Genomic DNA, 15522 nt, shown 5'->3' on the forward strand with positions numbered 1-15522 from the left:
TTTACAAAGCAGAGGCTTCTTTATTAATATGCCAGAAATCTGGAGACACAGTGGGTTTTTCTAGGTAACAAATCACCGATGTACAAAACCTTACAGCGTTGCTCCCGCTATCCATACAAAATGATTGTCACGTGGTGTGGAGTAAGGCTGGGTTGGGGGAGGGAAGCGAGGAGGAGGGACCGGGTGGCGTCCCCCCAAAGCGGGACGGGGGCACAATGCCATCACGGCCAAGGGCAGGTTGGCCAGGTTGACCTTGGTTTCATTCGGCTAGGACGTGGGTGGTGAGAGGGCATCTGAGCTGGATGATGTCCTAGGTCCCTCAGCTCGCACAGGCCTGGGTGACCCCAAGGGGCCAGCTGTCCTTAGCCTCGATGACAAAGGCGCCCACTACTGGCCGGAGTCCGGCCCGCAGCATGGTCGCCGCTGCATTCATCCCATCCAGCTGAAACCAGGGCCTTTCCCAGAGGACAGGGCTGGAGGGAGGACTAGATCCCACCAGTCCTGGTACCACCCCCCACACCAGGGGCCTCAACTACCCTGGCGCCCCTCCCTGGTTCACCAGGGGAAGGGACTAGATAGAATGAGGCTTGAACACTCAGGGCAGAGGACCTATCCTCCTTTGAAAGCTGTCCTTTGACTCCTGATTCCAAAATACCCATTTCAACACACAAATGCTAAAAGGCACCCAATTGTGCAAATAAATAAAGTTCCTTCTCTGGAGAGGGCAAGGGGTTCTGGCCTGAGGCTCGGTGCAGAGCTGTGTGTGTTGGCTGGCGGCCCTCCAGAGACCAAGAGGACAATGCCCGTCTCCTGATGCCCCGTGGGGATCTCCCTGGTTCACTGTTTCCCCGAAGGGCTGTGCTTTAAAAACAGAAACAAACGTCTACCACTCCTCCCCCGATGAGGGGCACAGCTGTGCAGTGCTGGCTCTGGGAATCAGCCCTTCCAGGGCTGCCCTCGAGAAGGCTTGGCCTTCGAGACAGCCGGGGAGAGGCAGTGGGGGAGCCAGCATGGCACCCCTGGGATCAGGCCATACCCTGCTGGGAAGAGGGCATGGCAGGGGGAAACTTCTGCCCACCCACCTTCCTCCTAAGTCCTGGCAGGCAGCGGCGGCATCTGGAAAGCTGGGGTTAGACGAGGATGCCCAGTGGGGGCTGCTTCCCCTGCCCCCTCCCGACCCCATTCATCCCACTGCCTCTGCCTCCTGCACCATGCTCGGTTTGCAGCCCAGGGGAGCTGAACCAGAGCTCCCTCTGCTCTGACCCTGCTTCTGCTGCCACCAACAGCGCTCATGGAGGCTGCCAGCCCCAACACTGGCTCTGGATTCAAGCACCGGTCCTACCCCAACGATGCTGACCTCAGGAGAACCCCCACAGATACGGGGGGGGGACTCGATCAACTGAGGGCTCACCTGAACTCAGCTGTCCCAGTGAAGAACCTGGGGCAAGCCGAGTCCCCAATCTGGCCTCAGTGGAGTCCACAGAGGGGACTGATCAAGGTCGGGGCTGGGGGGGTAGCTGTCCCAGTGCACCGGCAGGGGCTCAGCCGCAGGCCTGCCTGGACCTCCCCGGGTGAGCATCTGCTCCGTGCGCCCCTTCCCAGCAGCAGAACCTGACGCACAATGTGAAGGATCTGCCCCCCGTCTTCAGCAGAATCCCGGGTTAACCAAGATGTCTCTCTGCCGGCAGAGAGAATCACAAGGAAAAGGGAGCTCGTGGAGAAAGCCCAACTCAGGAATGGGTCCGGTGGCCATCAGCCCGGCCTTTGGCTTGCTCTCCTCCCCCTGAGATGCTAAAGGAGGCCATTCTAGAAGGATCTGCAGCAACGAGGGTTAGACCAAAGGAAGTGTGGGAGAGAAGGCTTACAGAGCCAGGATGTGAAATTCGCGTAGTCTTGCGCAATCTCGCGCTGCCCAGCCCTGGCTGAGACCCGACCACATGGCTATGATCACACCCCTTGATTACTCTATCCCTTAGGTCCTAGGCACTGGTCCCCCAAAGGAATGTTCTATTATATTATCATATATAGAGAAATACTAACTCACATCCTAAGTGGTTTTGTCCCTAAAGCAGGCCACAGACACCCCGTGACGCGGGCCGCAGGGAAAGTTAGTGGGGAAGCTGTCAGCCGGGACGCGAGTGTGAGCGCAGCATCGGGAAGACGGTTTGGATCTGGCCTAGGGAGGGCTGGCCCACTTTGAAGGCGAGCCCCGCAGAGATCGGCAGAATCTACCCAAGTGGTCTTCTGGAGAGGCCTTCTGGAACTTTCCACGTTAGGAAGAGCTCACAGCGGCCTGACCCCCCAAACCAAATGACCTCTGGGGTTAAGAAAAACAGGGCACTGTGCTTACACACCAAACCCCATCTTGTCTTTTTCTCTTCCTATATATAAATATGTGCATATATGTGAATGCGTGTGCGTGTGTGTACACACACACACGCGTTGTTTTTCAATACGTCGTAGTGAAATAATACTATTGTGTTATTGCATAGAAGAGACGGCTGTCGCGCGCTGGGGTTAGGTGATGGTCTGGGCGCGCTGGCGGCTGCCTGGGAGCTGCTGGGTGGCGGGGACCTGGCCACTGCCGCCGAGCTGCCTCTGCCGCTCCTCTTGCTCGCGGGCGTGCTCCTCGTACCACTCCTAGAGCAGAGCGCAGGCGGCGTGCTGAGCGGGCTGCACCCCTCCCAGCCAGCCCTGCGCCTGCCCCAGCCCGAAAAGCGCCCCCTGCCCGGGGCACACAGCAGGCAGCGGGAGCCGGCCTCAGGACACCGGGACCTGCTGGGAGTTCTGCATATGGCCCAAACAGAAAAATTACCGTGAAATCTTTCCCTTATTAATTAGAGGTTTGCAGGCCTCCTTATAAATATTCTCCTTGGCACGTATCATCTCTAAGCGAGGCCCGGGTAGTCATATCATCCTCCGTTTGATTGTGAACATAATCTTTTGTCCCTCACAAAGGGATTCCCCGGTGTGAGCCCTTCTGAGCTTGGTGGGAACCGTGTCCTCATGATACGCCCAAGAAAACCGAGGCTCAGAAGTTGTGTGAAGCTGGATGAAGTTGAGAGCCTCTCCTAACCCCCACGTTGCTTTTGCTGCCCTTCAATGAGGCCGTGAGAGCATTTGCCAAAAAACTGTAACCCACCTAAGACCCATACTGTCATGTCATCTGACATTTTCAGAGACGGGGTTCAGGTGATGAAGGAATGAGAAAAGCTATCTTGCGTGTTTAAAGAATCTAAGCCACAGAACTTGAGAGCCTAAACAAGACGGAGAGGTACAGAGGGGGACACTGAGGCCGGGAGTGGACAGATGGGCAGAGGACAAAGGACAGCAATTGCGTGCGTGCCCACATGCAGTCATCTTCTCTGCTTTCTGAGCCAGAGCCTGTCCCCCTTTCACAGGTGTGAATGGACTGAGGGACTTGCCCAAGGTCACGGAGCCCGCCATCAAACCCAGGTTCATGTGAATGTCACATGTCTGCGGCCCCAGTTTCACGAACCACCACGTGTCCGTACCCCTTGTGTTCTCACAGAGAATGTGAGAGTCAGCTCGGGGTGCTGTCCCTGCCTCGTAGGCATGGACACTGGTCATCACTGTCCCAGGGAAAACAGAGGGTTTCTGGCCATTAGGGTGCCAGAAACAGCAGAAGCATGACGGGTGGTGTGGGAGACTCTCCCCTGAGCCCTGGGACCCGGAGGCTGAATGGAAGACCCAAAGCAGAGCTCGTGGGCTGGTGGCCTGTGCTCTGTGGGTTCTGTCTGGAATGCAGGGTGTCAGCCCACATGGGGTTGCTCGATCGTTTACTTAGCTGCCCATGTGGAAAGATGGGGAGATTTTACTAAAAAAAAAATTGACTTTTCCCTTCTCTTAAATTAGAACTACAACAAAAAACCCTCAAATAGCCAACACACCCAAGAGACCCAAGGCCCAGGAGAATCTGATGACCTAATGGCCGCGACCAGAGGCCAACCTCTCTGACGAGCCCTGCCCTTGCCAGCTCTCGGGCCCCCGCACTCCCTCCTGACTGTGACGTCCCCTGCCGTCCGTATGCACTGCACCTGCGGCTCTGGCTCAGAGTAAGACATCGGGGTAGGTTCTGGAGAATGCTCAAGCGGCAGGGCCATATAGGAGAGCTGCTCGTGTTGGGGAAGGACCAAGGGTCCACGGCCGAGCATGAGCCCCGCCCAGCGCTGCGTCCCAGACACCCCTGGCAGCGATCCCAGTGGATGGCCCCGATCCCCGCATCGAGCCTCCCCCACTCCACACTCAGGCTAGGGACAGGAGGGCAGCCTCCACTCAGCAGCAGGGAGGCCCACCCCCAGGCAGGAGGGTCTGGGCAAGCGGGGGCAGGGGCGCGCCTACCTGAATCTCCTCTTGGTACATCTTTAGGCTCAGGTCACTTTTGGTCCTTGATCTCCGTCCCAGAAATACCACGGTGTTTTGCTAAAAAAGAGCAGGGGCTGAAGGGTCGGCCCGAGCGCGGGCCCTCGTGCCCTGCCTCAGCTGGCTTGAGGGGATGACCGCGGGGGAGGCCCTCCAATAGGCCAAAACCTGCCCCCTCCATCGGAGGCGGCCCCGGGGCTCCTCACCTCGTGCTTCTCCATCTGGGAGAGGACCTTAAGCAGCCAGGCGATGTCCGAGGTGGCTCCTCGCGCCTCCCGGTAGAGCTCCAGGACAGCGACCAGCTCATCTTTGGAGATCTCCTTCTCGAGGGTGATGCCACCGTCAACTGTGGGAGGGGAGGCCAGGGCTGGGAAGGAGGCTGGGGCTCAGAGCCCCCCGATCTGGCTTTGTCTGGTTCAGCCCTCATCCCTGCGGCCCTGGCAGGCATCCTAAGGTTCCCTCTCCGAGCAAACCCACTCAGCATGACGCGCCCCCCACCTCCTGCCATCTGGCACGCACGTCCCTTCCCCTCCCTTTGCTGCGGGTGCCAGGGGCCCTGGTTGGGCCAGCAGCTTATAGGGGACAGAGGGTTTCGGCAGGGAGTCTCTGAGCCAAAATGGTCAGATGGCCTGACAAGACAGAGATTTGGAAACAATGAACAGATGTGTGGTGGCTGTGATGGAGAATCTGGAAGGACCAGTACACACAAAGCTCGGCACCGCGGAACAGGCGAGGCCGTTACCAGAGCTGCGTTCATCCGGCAGCAGAAGGATGAACCACTGGTACGACATTCGCACCCTTTAAATCTAGAATTGCACGGTGACCATGTGAATTAGAGATGCAGACGTCACAGCAAAAAGGCCAGCCAGCTATGGATGACAAGCATCCGGAGGCGTGGGAGGGTGGGGCAGAGGGCTGCTGCGTTCACAATAGGCCTGTCTCTGCTCTGCGATTCTTCTAATCTAGGACATGGATTGTTTTTATTTTGAACATGAGATCGAGAGCATTCTTCCGTCACTAAGTATTTGAAAATCAATGCACCGAGAGATGTAACAGATAAACCAGACAGATACGCTGAACTGCCAGAAGCCTGGACAACCAGACGGCGGGACTGGACAGCCAGACAGCTGACAGCTGGGCAGCCAGCCAGACGAGCCGCGGGACGGCTCCGGCCACGGCTGCTTGCACAGACCTTCCGAGTCCTGGTTCTTGCGGCTGTAGTTCATGCGGAAGACAAAGGCCTCGAGGATGAAGGCGACAATGATGGTCATCACCACCTGGCCGGGCGCAGAGCGGGAGGGCGGGTGCGTGAGCCGCTGCGCAGGCAGCAGAGCCGGTCAGATGCTGACCCCCCATCCCGGCCTCTCCTCCCGGGGCGGCCGCCCACCAGGCAGGGGCACCTGGGTACTCTGAGTGTTGAAGGGCGGAGAGCGTGGCCGGGGACTTACCATGGTCACGATGTAAAAGGTCATGAAGTACAGGCGGCTCCAGTGCGAGGTCTGAGAGGTGACACCTTCCTGGGGACACAGGGAGGCAGCCTGTGAGCGAGCCCGGGTCATTGTGTACTCGGGCCACTCCACGGTCCCCCGCACGCCCAGCTCGTTACAGACCCTGCCCCATCACAGGAGGGAGCCCTCGCTCCCGGGATCTAAAAACTCTTCTGTGCTGCACGAGCCTCGGATGCTCCCCGGGTGGCTCAGGGCTGACACAGGCGGTCTTTGTCTCAAGCAGGGGTGGACGACTTGGTAGAATTTAAGGAATGGAAAACAGAACCCCACAACTCTTGCCACACTGTTTCTTGACAGCGTGGGAGGAGGACCGAGACCCACAGGCTAACTGGCATCCCTGGGCCGCTAGGGGGTCTGCGGGGGGCAGGGATGAAAGCCAAGTCTAGCAAACGCAGAGGGATGGCTCCTGGGGCCCAGCCCACACTGTGGGCTCTCCGCAGAACCCCAACCCTGTGTGACCCAGGAGCCTGAACCCCGACAGGGAACAGAAGAGCAATGCATCCCATCCAGGGCCAGGCAAGACCAGAGCTGGTCTCAGAGGATGGTGGGAAGATGCCCCCAGGAGCTGACCGAGGTCCTTACCATAATGATGTACCAGTTGTTGACAACTGTGAGCTCGAACAAGGTCACTGCCAAAGGGAAGGGAGAATGAGGAGTGTTTCAATCAGACTCACTTTTTCCAAGTCTGTTTCAAGTGTCCTCTCTCCACCTATCCCAGGTACCACGCACCTAAATGATGGCATCCCCATCTGCCAGCTCGGGCTGTGCGTGCCAAGGCCCTCTCTGAGCGCGCACCCCACAGGGAGTGCTGCCATCCTGGCCCGTCCCCCAAAGGGTGTGCCCTCTGCCTCAGCAGCCTGCGACGGACGAGCCAGGGCTGGGGGCAGGCAGTGGGGAAAGAGCACCTGGACCTGACTGGCTGTATCTGGAATGCCATGAGGGGCTGCCCCTGCCCCGGGCTCTCCGTGGAACCCAGGAGCAGCGCGGTGTGGGCCCGAGCTGGGGTCAGCGCGGGGCACTGTGGCAGGCTGGTGTGGCTGTCCTACCCTGCAGCTATGGGGTTGTGACTGGGGGTGGGTTCCCTAGCCTCAGGCTGTCCCCCTCCCAGCAAAGCATGACGCTCCTCTGCTCCCAGGAATGAAACCTTGTGGGAAGGGGGTGCTGGGATCTGGCCTGGCCTGCACCCCGCGGCGGGGCAAACCGCAGGCCCCACTGAGGCTCCAGAGGACTCAGGAAGTGTCACAAAGAGCTCGGACTGGGGAGGCCCAGGCCCCATCTGTCTGGGGCCCGCGGTGACAAAGGCAGTGTGCCTGGGGACTGTCCCGCCTGTGGCCTCTGCACTCACCGAAGCTGTTCAGGATGTTGTCAAAGTTATTGAGATAGTAGTAGCCTTCGTCCACAACAGTCTTATTGCCCACGGTGTGATTGAGCCAGCGGTAGGCGTCAGCCACGGTGCTCGTACTGGCCAGGGAGACAGGGGCGGAAGGGAAGGTCACAAGACAATTGGTCACCTCGACAGAGGACAAAAGGCTTAAGCGAACCAAGTTCTGACCAGGGAGCCGCCGTCCTGGCCCAGCCCCCAGCTCTCTGGCCCACATTCCCGGCTCAAGGGAAGCCCTCGGCACCTCTCACCGGCTGGGCTTTGCTGGGGACTCCTAGGCTTGCCCCCTGCTTATCTGTGTCCACCTGGCATTTCTTTGCTACCAGTGAAGCCGTCTCCCTCCCAGCTACCGGAGGGAGACGCTGGCAAGGGAGAGAAAGGCAGCGTCTCCCCTGACTCTCCCATCTGGGATCTGCTCCGGAGCCTGGGCGCCGGGCAGTGACCCCATGGAGGGGGAAGCTCCTTGCCGGGCTCGCCCCAGCACCAGGCAGGAAGCTCCAAAAGGCGGCCCCTGTTCTGAGAGCTTATTTGCGGTTTCCCTTCCAGTCCTTTCTGTCTGCTCTGTTAACATTCATGCCGATGTTTCTACCCGTCTGGTCCTCGGGGCCCCAGGGAACGTGTTCAGAAGGCAGAGTCCCGGGCCTCGTGCTGCTGCCCTGCTGGCTCTGGCGCACGGTGGTTTGTGGCCCGCTGCTCTCGGCCTGGTTCTGAGCTCGGCCCGACACTCAAAACGGCTGCCAGTGTCTTTGGAAGGAGTTTGTGCTTGAGGCCTTACGGGCTCAGTTTTGAAGGGAACACTGTGACTGGAGAATTAATGTCACAGTACACTGCTTTCATTGTGGCGGCTTGGAGGAAGGGAGAGGTCATGGGAGCTGGTTCTCCCCACACTCCACCCCTGCCCCCAAAGGCCTTCCCGTGGCTGTCCACTGGCCTAATCCTGCCCAGTCCGCACCACCCCAGAGAAGTGGGAGGAAGCCAGAGGACTCAGGCCTCAGGCTGCTCCTGATTCAGGGGCGGCCTTCAGACCTCAGCCCAAAGGGCGAGGGGACAGAGGCCCGCTTGGGGACAGGGAAACCTGCTCGGATATCCTCGCTTTGGAGACAGCCCTCTGATTCCAGGTCCCTCACTGAGCTATTGTACTCAAGCCCCCAAAAAGCAAAGCAAAGTGATTCCCGGGGCTTCTAAGGGTGCTGGGGCTCGGAGAGCTGTGTCCCTGCGGCCCCCCGAGGCTGCGGGGGACCCCGCGGCGGGGCGGGGGGCAGCGCGCCAGTCCTGGCCCGGGTCCTCCGGAAACACGGGCTGCTTGGGGGCGGGCAGGGCCGGGCCCGCTGCGTACTCACTTGCAGCAGTTGGGGTAGAGGATTCCACAGAAGAATTCCATGCCCACGATGGCGAAGGAGTAGTAAAAGATGAGCAAGGTGAGGCCCAGGCTGGGGAGGAGGGTCAGAAGGGACAGGGTGACTGGGGGCCAGGCAGGAGAGCCCGGCGCCTCCGGCAGCCCCAGCATCCTCAGACCCACTGCGCTGACTGACGGACAGGCATGCCCCTAGCCAGGTTTACCAACTGGAAAGTGCCTGCAGGGAAGGGGCCTCGTGATTCAGGTCTGGGGTCAAAAACGGCCCGAGTCAGGACTCTAGTAACAGATGCCCCTTTACCAGAGATTCACCCCTTACCTGTGAAGGTAGACTCACAGGTGACCCCTTACCTGTGAATGTAGACACAGGTGGTAAGTGAGTTGACAGCTCCCTGCCCTCCCTACTAAATATTTCAGACAGGTCAGTGGAGAAAAGTGGTACCAGGGAGACCTGTGGTGGTCAACATCTCAGTCTCCTTGGAGACCCGTCAGACCCTCGATGTCAGTCCTTTCCGGGCCGCCTCCTCTCCCCCGACTACCACCCAGCTGCCCCCCGGGGGCACAAGCCTCGCGGCGCCTGGCCCTGGGGGCCCAGAGGCGGGACAGTACCTGGCCATGCGGGGCAGCAGCTCAAACATGGTGTCCAGCACGTTGCGGTAGCGCTTTTTCAACTTAAACAACCTGAGGGAAGAGACCAGGCGGCGCTCAGACACCGGCGTGGCCGCAGCCCCGCTCTCGAACATGGGCCGGAGGGGACGGCCAGGCCTCTCGCCCACCGGAGCCCGGCTGCCCTCCCTGCCGCCCGCCCGGTGGCATCTCCCCGGTCTCCTCCTTGGGGGAGCAGGCAGCAGCGGCTGTTCGCCGCCATTTACCAGCAGAGCCAGGAGGCTCCGAGGGGGGCAAGGCCTCGCCCAGGACGGAGAGGCAAGAAGGGAACAGAAGCCACGCCTGCACAGGAGCCAGGGGCACAGCGGCTCAGCGGTCAGGAACCGGCCACCGTGTATGGGAAGGAAGTGGACATTCCCCCAACCCCGGCCACTACCACTGGGGCATGGCCGCGGGGTCCTCTAGAGAGACACGGCCCCTGACCACTATCCCTACCTCCACCTCTCCTCCCAGGAAGGACACGTATGGGATCGTGGCCGGATACCCACAAGGAGACCCAGGCTTCTGAAGACACCAAGAGCTCATGACCCCCAGGTGGTAAGGGGGGGGGGTCCATGGAGCAGTGCCCCTTACTGATTCCCCACAGCCATCTCTCTGGTAAAGGTGAGACCCAGGGAGGGTTTTTCTTGACAAGAAGCTGTGCCAGAAAAGCATGGGGGCCCCTCAAAACTCCCCTTGCACCCTCGGAGGCTGTGGCCTTCTGGTTTATGAATGAGCGCATGTGTCTCTGTGGCTGCAGGCTGAGGTCACCCGCGCCGTGGGCCGTGCTTCCCCTCCACGGTCAGAGGCTACCATCCCTGTGATGCGAGGAGGCTGGCAGGCCGCACACCCGCACAGGTACAGACAGGGGCCGGTGCCTCCGCAGTGGGGTGAACCTGACCCCAGGCTTGTGAATCTTCTGGTGCCTTCCAGCCACGTCCCAGACTAGTCCCAAGGCTTTCCCTGCCCTGCCCCTGCCCCTGTCACCTCAGCAGCTGGAGAGGACGCAGGACCACTATGAAATAAAAGGGCTCCATGTTGAAGGCCAGAGCCAGCAGTCCCAGGAAGGCGAACACCGTGACCGAGAAGTCGAACCTGGGAGGGAGAAGCCACGGTCCATTCGGCCTGCCCGGGCCCACCTCCCTCCCGCAGCTCCCTGCTCCCCAGCCCTGTTGTCCATGCTCCCTTCCGAGAAGCCCACGTGCCCACCCCGGCAAGAGCAAGAGCCGGCAGCAGCTCAGCTCGGGAAGTAGCTCCCTGCCCCTCTGCGGTTTCTGAGGCCGGCTTGGCTGGACCCCCAGGCACAGCACACGCAGCAGCGATCAGAGATGCCCAGAAACCCCCCTCCTGAAGGTCCTGCACTGGTCTAACGGCAGATGTCAGGTTACATGGGCAACCTCTGACCCCGATGAGGTTACTGAGGGAAGGGGCAGGATGGGCAAGTCGGATTCCCCGTGAGGCCAGCCAGCCAGCCCTGCTCAAGACAGGGGCCTTCTCTCTTCGGCAGACATGCGTGAACACCCTGAAAACAGCATCCCGCTACTGCTCTTTGGACTGTCTGCCAAGACCAAGACCTCGTGAGTATAGCCTGATTTCGTGGGTGAGTTCCCTTAAGTGGGAGGTAAGCGGCCTCAGAGGTCTCAGTGGAATGGGGACAAGAGCTGCTCGGGTCTCTTCACCACCCCCAGCTAGCGGTTGACCAAGGTCGGTGGGGGAGCTTCCTTCTCTGTTGCAATCATGGTTTTTATGGGGCAGAAAAGAGCTTAGTTGTTGGCGATCGGTGCAGGGACTCAATGACTAGTTAGAGCCAGCCAGCCTAAGGACCCTTAAAAGGCCCTGTCTCGGAGGAATGGGCAAGGGGGGCCTGAGAGTAAGACAAGGCCTGACCCTGGCGAGTCCCAGAGCCACAGGTACAACTGCTCCAGGAGACAAAGGCCTTGTCCTGTCCTCCGCCCCTCCTCCTGTGCTGCAGACCGCCGTGCGTGCTGTGGGTGTGGAGGGAGAGGAGCCGCGGCTCCCTCAGTCTCGGATGTGGTTAGGAAACACGCGCACCACTCACAGATTCCACCCGGAGGACAGGTATTCCACGGGGCCAAGGCCAGCAACCTTCAGGAACAGCTCCACCCCGTAGACTGGGAACAGGAGGATGCAGTTAGTAGTGGCCCGACCGCGGCCCCTCCCACACCTGGCCTGGCTCGGTTTCCCACTGAGGCTCTTCTGGGGTCTGCAGCCTCCCCCACAGGCTGGTGTTTAAGACAAGCAGTTCAGCAAAGCCACGTTCAGAAACCTACTAGTCAGAAAGACGACGTAACTCCAGGGCACGTGCTTGGAGAAGAAGTTCCCGCCTGCGAGATAAGAGGCGGGAGGTCAGGCGGTGGGCCAGGTGTGCCCACGGGACGGGCCGGTCCCCCAGCCAGGGCTCACCTTTCAGCATGAAGGTCTCCACGAGGATCCAGACCCCGTTGACTGCCACCACCAAGTCTGCAAACGGACAGGCCCGTAAGAGAGAAAACACAGATGGGCGTGCAAATCTAGAGCTCACAGCCGCAGCACCCCCCCCCCTCGCCCCAGCTACCTTCCCGGCAGCCCCCGGGGGATGCCCCACACACCCACGTGATGGATGGCTTCCTTCCCCTTCGTGCTTTTACATGAGTTACATCAACCAGTGGTTTCACTTAGAAAATGGTCACAGGTTTCCAAAAACACACTCTATGTCACCGTGGGGATACCAGTTGCTTCAGTAAAACCTACAGGTCATTCCAAGTCGGTGTCAAAGTTTGAGCATTAGAATGGTTGCTCTTCCCTGGGGACAGGCGACTTGAAGATGACTGCAGGAACTAGTTAGCAAAATTACCTATTCATTTGGCCTTTTCCATACCAATCCCACTTCTAGCGATCCGCCCCGTGAGAGACTAGCAAAACACAGAACAATGTGTCCTGCAAGCCATTTGCTGGCGAACTGTTCGTGAGAGCAAAAACCTAGACGTGCCCTAAATGATCAAGAGGGGACTGGCTGGAGCAACTGTGACACGTTCAGGAAACAGTGAAGTATCAACTCTCTGTCTGTTGGTGGGCAGTGGCCTCTGGGGTAGAGTGTTAACTAAAAAAAGCAAGGTGGAGAAAAGTGTATGAAGTATGCCATCATTGATTGAAGACATGGGCATAGGCTTATGTATGTATCTACCTATAGTTTTTAAAAAATGGAAGAAGAAACCAAAATAAAGGTTATCCATTGGAGGAGGTTTGACAGGATGCAAATGAGACATCCTTAAATACACTTGGTTTTATAGATCTGACTTGGAACCATGTAGATAATTTACATAAAACAAAGTTAGATGTAAAAAAAAGCAATTGCTGAAAATCAAAAATAAAATGGAATAAAGAAACCTGAATGTGTGTCCAGTTGCTGACACCCCCACGTGGAGAAAGGACTACTACAGGTGATTGTAACACCCGTCATGTGAACGTATGCCCCCAAAGGAGTGTTCTCAGCGCTGGGACTGTGTTGGGAGCACTGTCTGGAGACGGTTATGAGTCTACTGTGGGGTACAGCGAATGAGTAATTGTGTAAGTGGTGTTGGGAACCAGGATTTTAAGACTGGCGGGGGGGGGGAATTTGGATATGAAAGAATGAGGAAGTTTGGTAAAAACACAACAGTCCTGAATTTGAATTAGGAAAGTCAGGATAAACTCCCGATATGGTTTATTTTTAAAAACAAAATCCTATCTCTGTCCATGGAAAGCCCTAGAAATAATAACCAACTCCAAGCCGTGAGCACCTTTAGCATTTCAAACTGGTCTCTAAGCACCATTTCCCACTAAATGGAACCAGAGCTCCTTAGAAAGACTGAATGCAACCAGGCCTTTCCATTAGTGCTGTCCAAGAGGACTTCCTACGACGACGGAAATTTCCTCCTCTGTGCTGTCCAACTGGTAGTCGGTAGCTGTATGTGGTGACTGAGTACTTGAGATGTGGCTTCTGTGGCTTTTTTCATTTTAGTTGCTTAAATTTAAATAGCCACACATGGCAAATTGCTACCACACTAGACAACACAACTCTAGAAAGAACTACCAGATGACGGGAAATAAACAACAGAGGAACATGGCAAAAATGAGACGGAGAAATGGGATGTCACAAGACGGAGAAAAGGGATGGAAGAGAAACCTACAGATTGAAACAGACTTGACAGGGCAAACAACCACATCCCGTGGTTCTGAAGTCTGCTTCCAAAATCTCCAGGTCTAGGGAGGGCAAGATGGGCCACAGTGAGGGTACAGACGGACAGAAAGACTGGCCATGGGTGACGGCCGTTGAAGCAGGGTGATGGGTACGTGGATGCTCGTTATCCTCTCCCCACTTTTACACATGCTTGGAATTTTCTATAATAAAAAGTCAACCACACGACTGCAGGGCTAATCTCCTGCCTCTCCACCTTCCGGAACGGTAAGAGAGTCAGGCAGGAAGGGGCCTGGAGCTGTGGTATTTCACACTTACACATGAAATACTGGAAGGCCTTGGACTTCACAAGGATATTAATTCCTATTTGAAGAGAAGAAATGTTAACATCAAAATCTTCATTTGCAAGGACACATTCCCCTACGGCACACTTCTCACACGTGAGCAATCGGGGTGTTTATGCCCAAGGGTGAGGAAGGAGGGCGTGCTCTGAGAGTGACCCCACGCTTGTGCTCAGGCAAGACCACACAGCCAACGGCTGCTCTGGGGAGAGCCCGGGCAGCTCGGAGCCAGAATGGAGCAGAGCGAAGCCTGGCTGGTCACTGCTAACCTTAACTTGCTGCTGGCCTCGACCCGAGACTACATTCAACCACTTGAGTTAACTATCCCTCCATGGGATGGAAAACCCTCTGAAGAATATGGACTAACAGCGGTACCCAAAGCCCTAGCTGCAAAAGAAATCACAAAATAGGATACCCTGTCCTGACTCTTGTTCCTAATGGCCTACACCCAAGGCTTCAGGTTTTTTGCACAAGAAATCCCCTGCAAGCTGACCATGCCCCTCCATGGAACTTCAAAACTGGCATTCAATTCAGGGGTAACACTTGGATGTTAGAATCTGGAATTTCATGCCGGGCAAGCATGGTGTCATCTGGGCTCGCTATGCGTCCTGCCACAGCAGGATGGTCGGAGTACACTATGAGGGACAAAGGCAGGTTTGAGAAGAGAATCAATAATGTAATCCTACCGCCTTTTAAAAACCACACGTATTTGCCTGCTGGGCTGACCACACTGTCTGTCTCTCGTACACACACAGACACTCAGACGCACGCACACACACCCTGTGAGCATGCTCTTCGAATGCTCATCTGTGGTCTCTGGAAACCTCCATCTGTCTCCAGCTGCCCAGATGTCACACTCAGCTCAACCTTACCTTTGAAGATGAGGAATGCGGTCCTGGGAAGCTCATCAAACCAGTGTTCTCTATTTCTCTTGGCCTGGCCAGGAAACAGGGCCATGGAGAGGGGGTGTGAGGACCGGTGTCCAGCACCTCGCCCTGGGGGCCAGGCTGCCGCTTTCCTTCCCTGCTCCCCTGGCTAACTTGGGGAACAATGAAAATACCCAAGGATCGAAATAACAACGATGCCGCTGTCCGCTGAGCTTGTAAATGGAGCTGCGCACATGCCTTCTTTTTATGTAATCCTGAAAATAACTGTAGATAGGGATCATCGTTCTCCCATTTCCCAGGTGAGACAGGCCTTGGGAAGGTTCGGTAACTTGCCTGATGTCCGTGACTAATGGGGTCTACCCGAGGTTCGGTGTTCTTAACCAGGAAGCGACAGTGCAACTGTCAGGGTCCATGGGGGGGCCACCTGTAATCCCACAGTGCGGGGTGCCAAGCCTAGAGCTGAGCTGTTCTAGCAGGGAAGGACCTGGGCCGCAGCCCCCCCCCCCCCAGCAGCCGGCCCCACTCCGTCTCTGGCTCCCTGGTCTTTGGTCCCGCACGAGCACTCACCTTCCATTTCAAGGCAGCGACTTCATAGATATCATAAAAGTCCTTCAGGCTGTTATAAGCCACATGAAAAGGTAAAAAAATCAGAACCTGTTCCCTCTGAGCTCAGGTCTCCCTTGTCCACCCATGGTCCCCTTCAATGTGGGGGGACATCTGCGAGTTTCAACACCTCAGGGCCCCAGGGACCCTTACCTGGGGGCATTGAATTTCCTCCCTCCAGGTGCCATGCGTACCGAATCTGCTTTGTCTACGCTGACCACAGACAGCTTTAATCCCCCTGGA

At 57.4% G+C, this 15522-nt stretch overlaps 1 protein-coding gene across 9 annotated transcripts in view; it reads right to left on the minus strand.

Annotated features, from left to right (window-relative positions):
- The window catches only part of TPCN1 (two pore segment channel 1), a 58800-nt gene continuing 43278 nt past the window's right edge, over positions 1-15522 (minus strand). For all 9 annotated transcript variants that reach the window (XM_057305783.1, XM_044389873.3, XM_026514925.4 and 6 more), the window contains 16 exons: positions 15244-15292; positions 14662-14725; positions 13767-13811; positions 11696-11752; positions 11563-11616; positions 11331-11403; positions 10259-10366; positions 9236-9307; positions 8613-8702; positions 7237-7352; positions 6474-6520; positions 5832-5900; positions 5576-5660; positions 4590-4729; positions 4363-4443; positions 1-2640 (listed from right to left, as the gene is read on the minus strand). In XM_057305783.1, the coding sequence (XP_057161766.1) occupies positions 2518-2640; positions 4363-4443; positions 4590-4729; positions 5576-5660; positions 5832-5900; positions 6474-6520; positions 7237-7352; positions 8613-8702; positions 9236-9307; positions 10259-10366; positions 11331-11403; positions 11563-11616; positions 11696-11752; positions 13767-13811; positions 14662-14725; positions 15244-15292 (1273 nt within the window). In that variant the 3' untranslated portion in view covers positions 1-2517. The remainder of the gene's footprint in view (positions 2641-4362; positions 4444-4589; positions 4730-5575; positions 5661-5831; positions 5901-6473; positions 6521-7236; positions 7353-8612; positions 8703-9235; positions 9308-10258; positions 10367-11330; positions 11404-11562; positions 11617-11695; positions 11753-13766; positions 13812-14661; positions 14726-15243; positions 15293-15522) is intronic.

This window comes from Ursus arctos, unplaced genomic scaffold, assembly GCF_023065955.2.
Source record: "Ursus arctos isolate Adak ecotype North America unplaced genomic scaffold, UrsArc2.0 scaffold_34, whole genome shotgun sequence".
NCBI lineage: Eukaryota > Metazoa > Chordata > Mammalia > Carnivora > Ursidae > Ursus > Ursus arctos.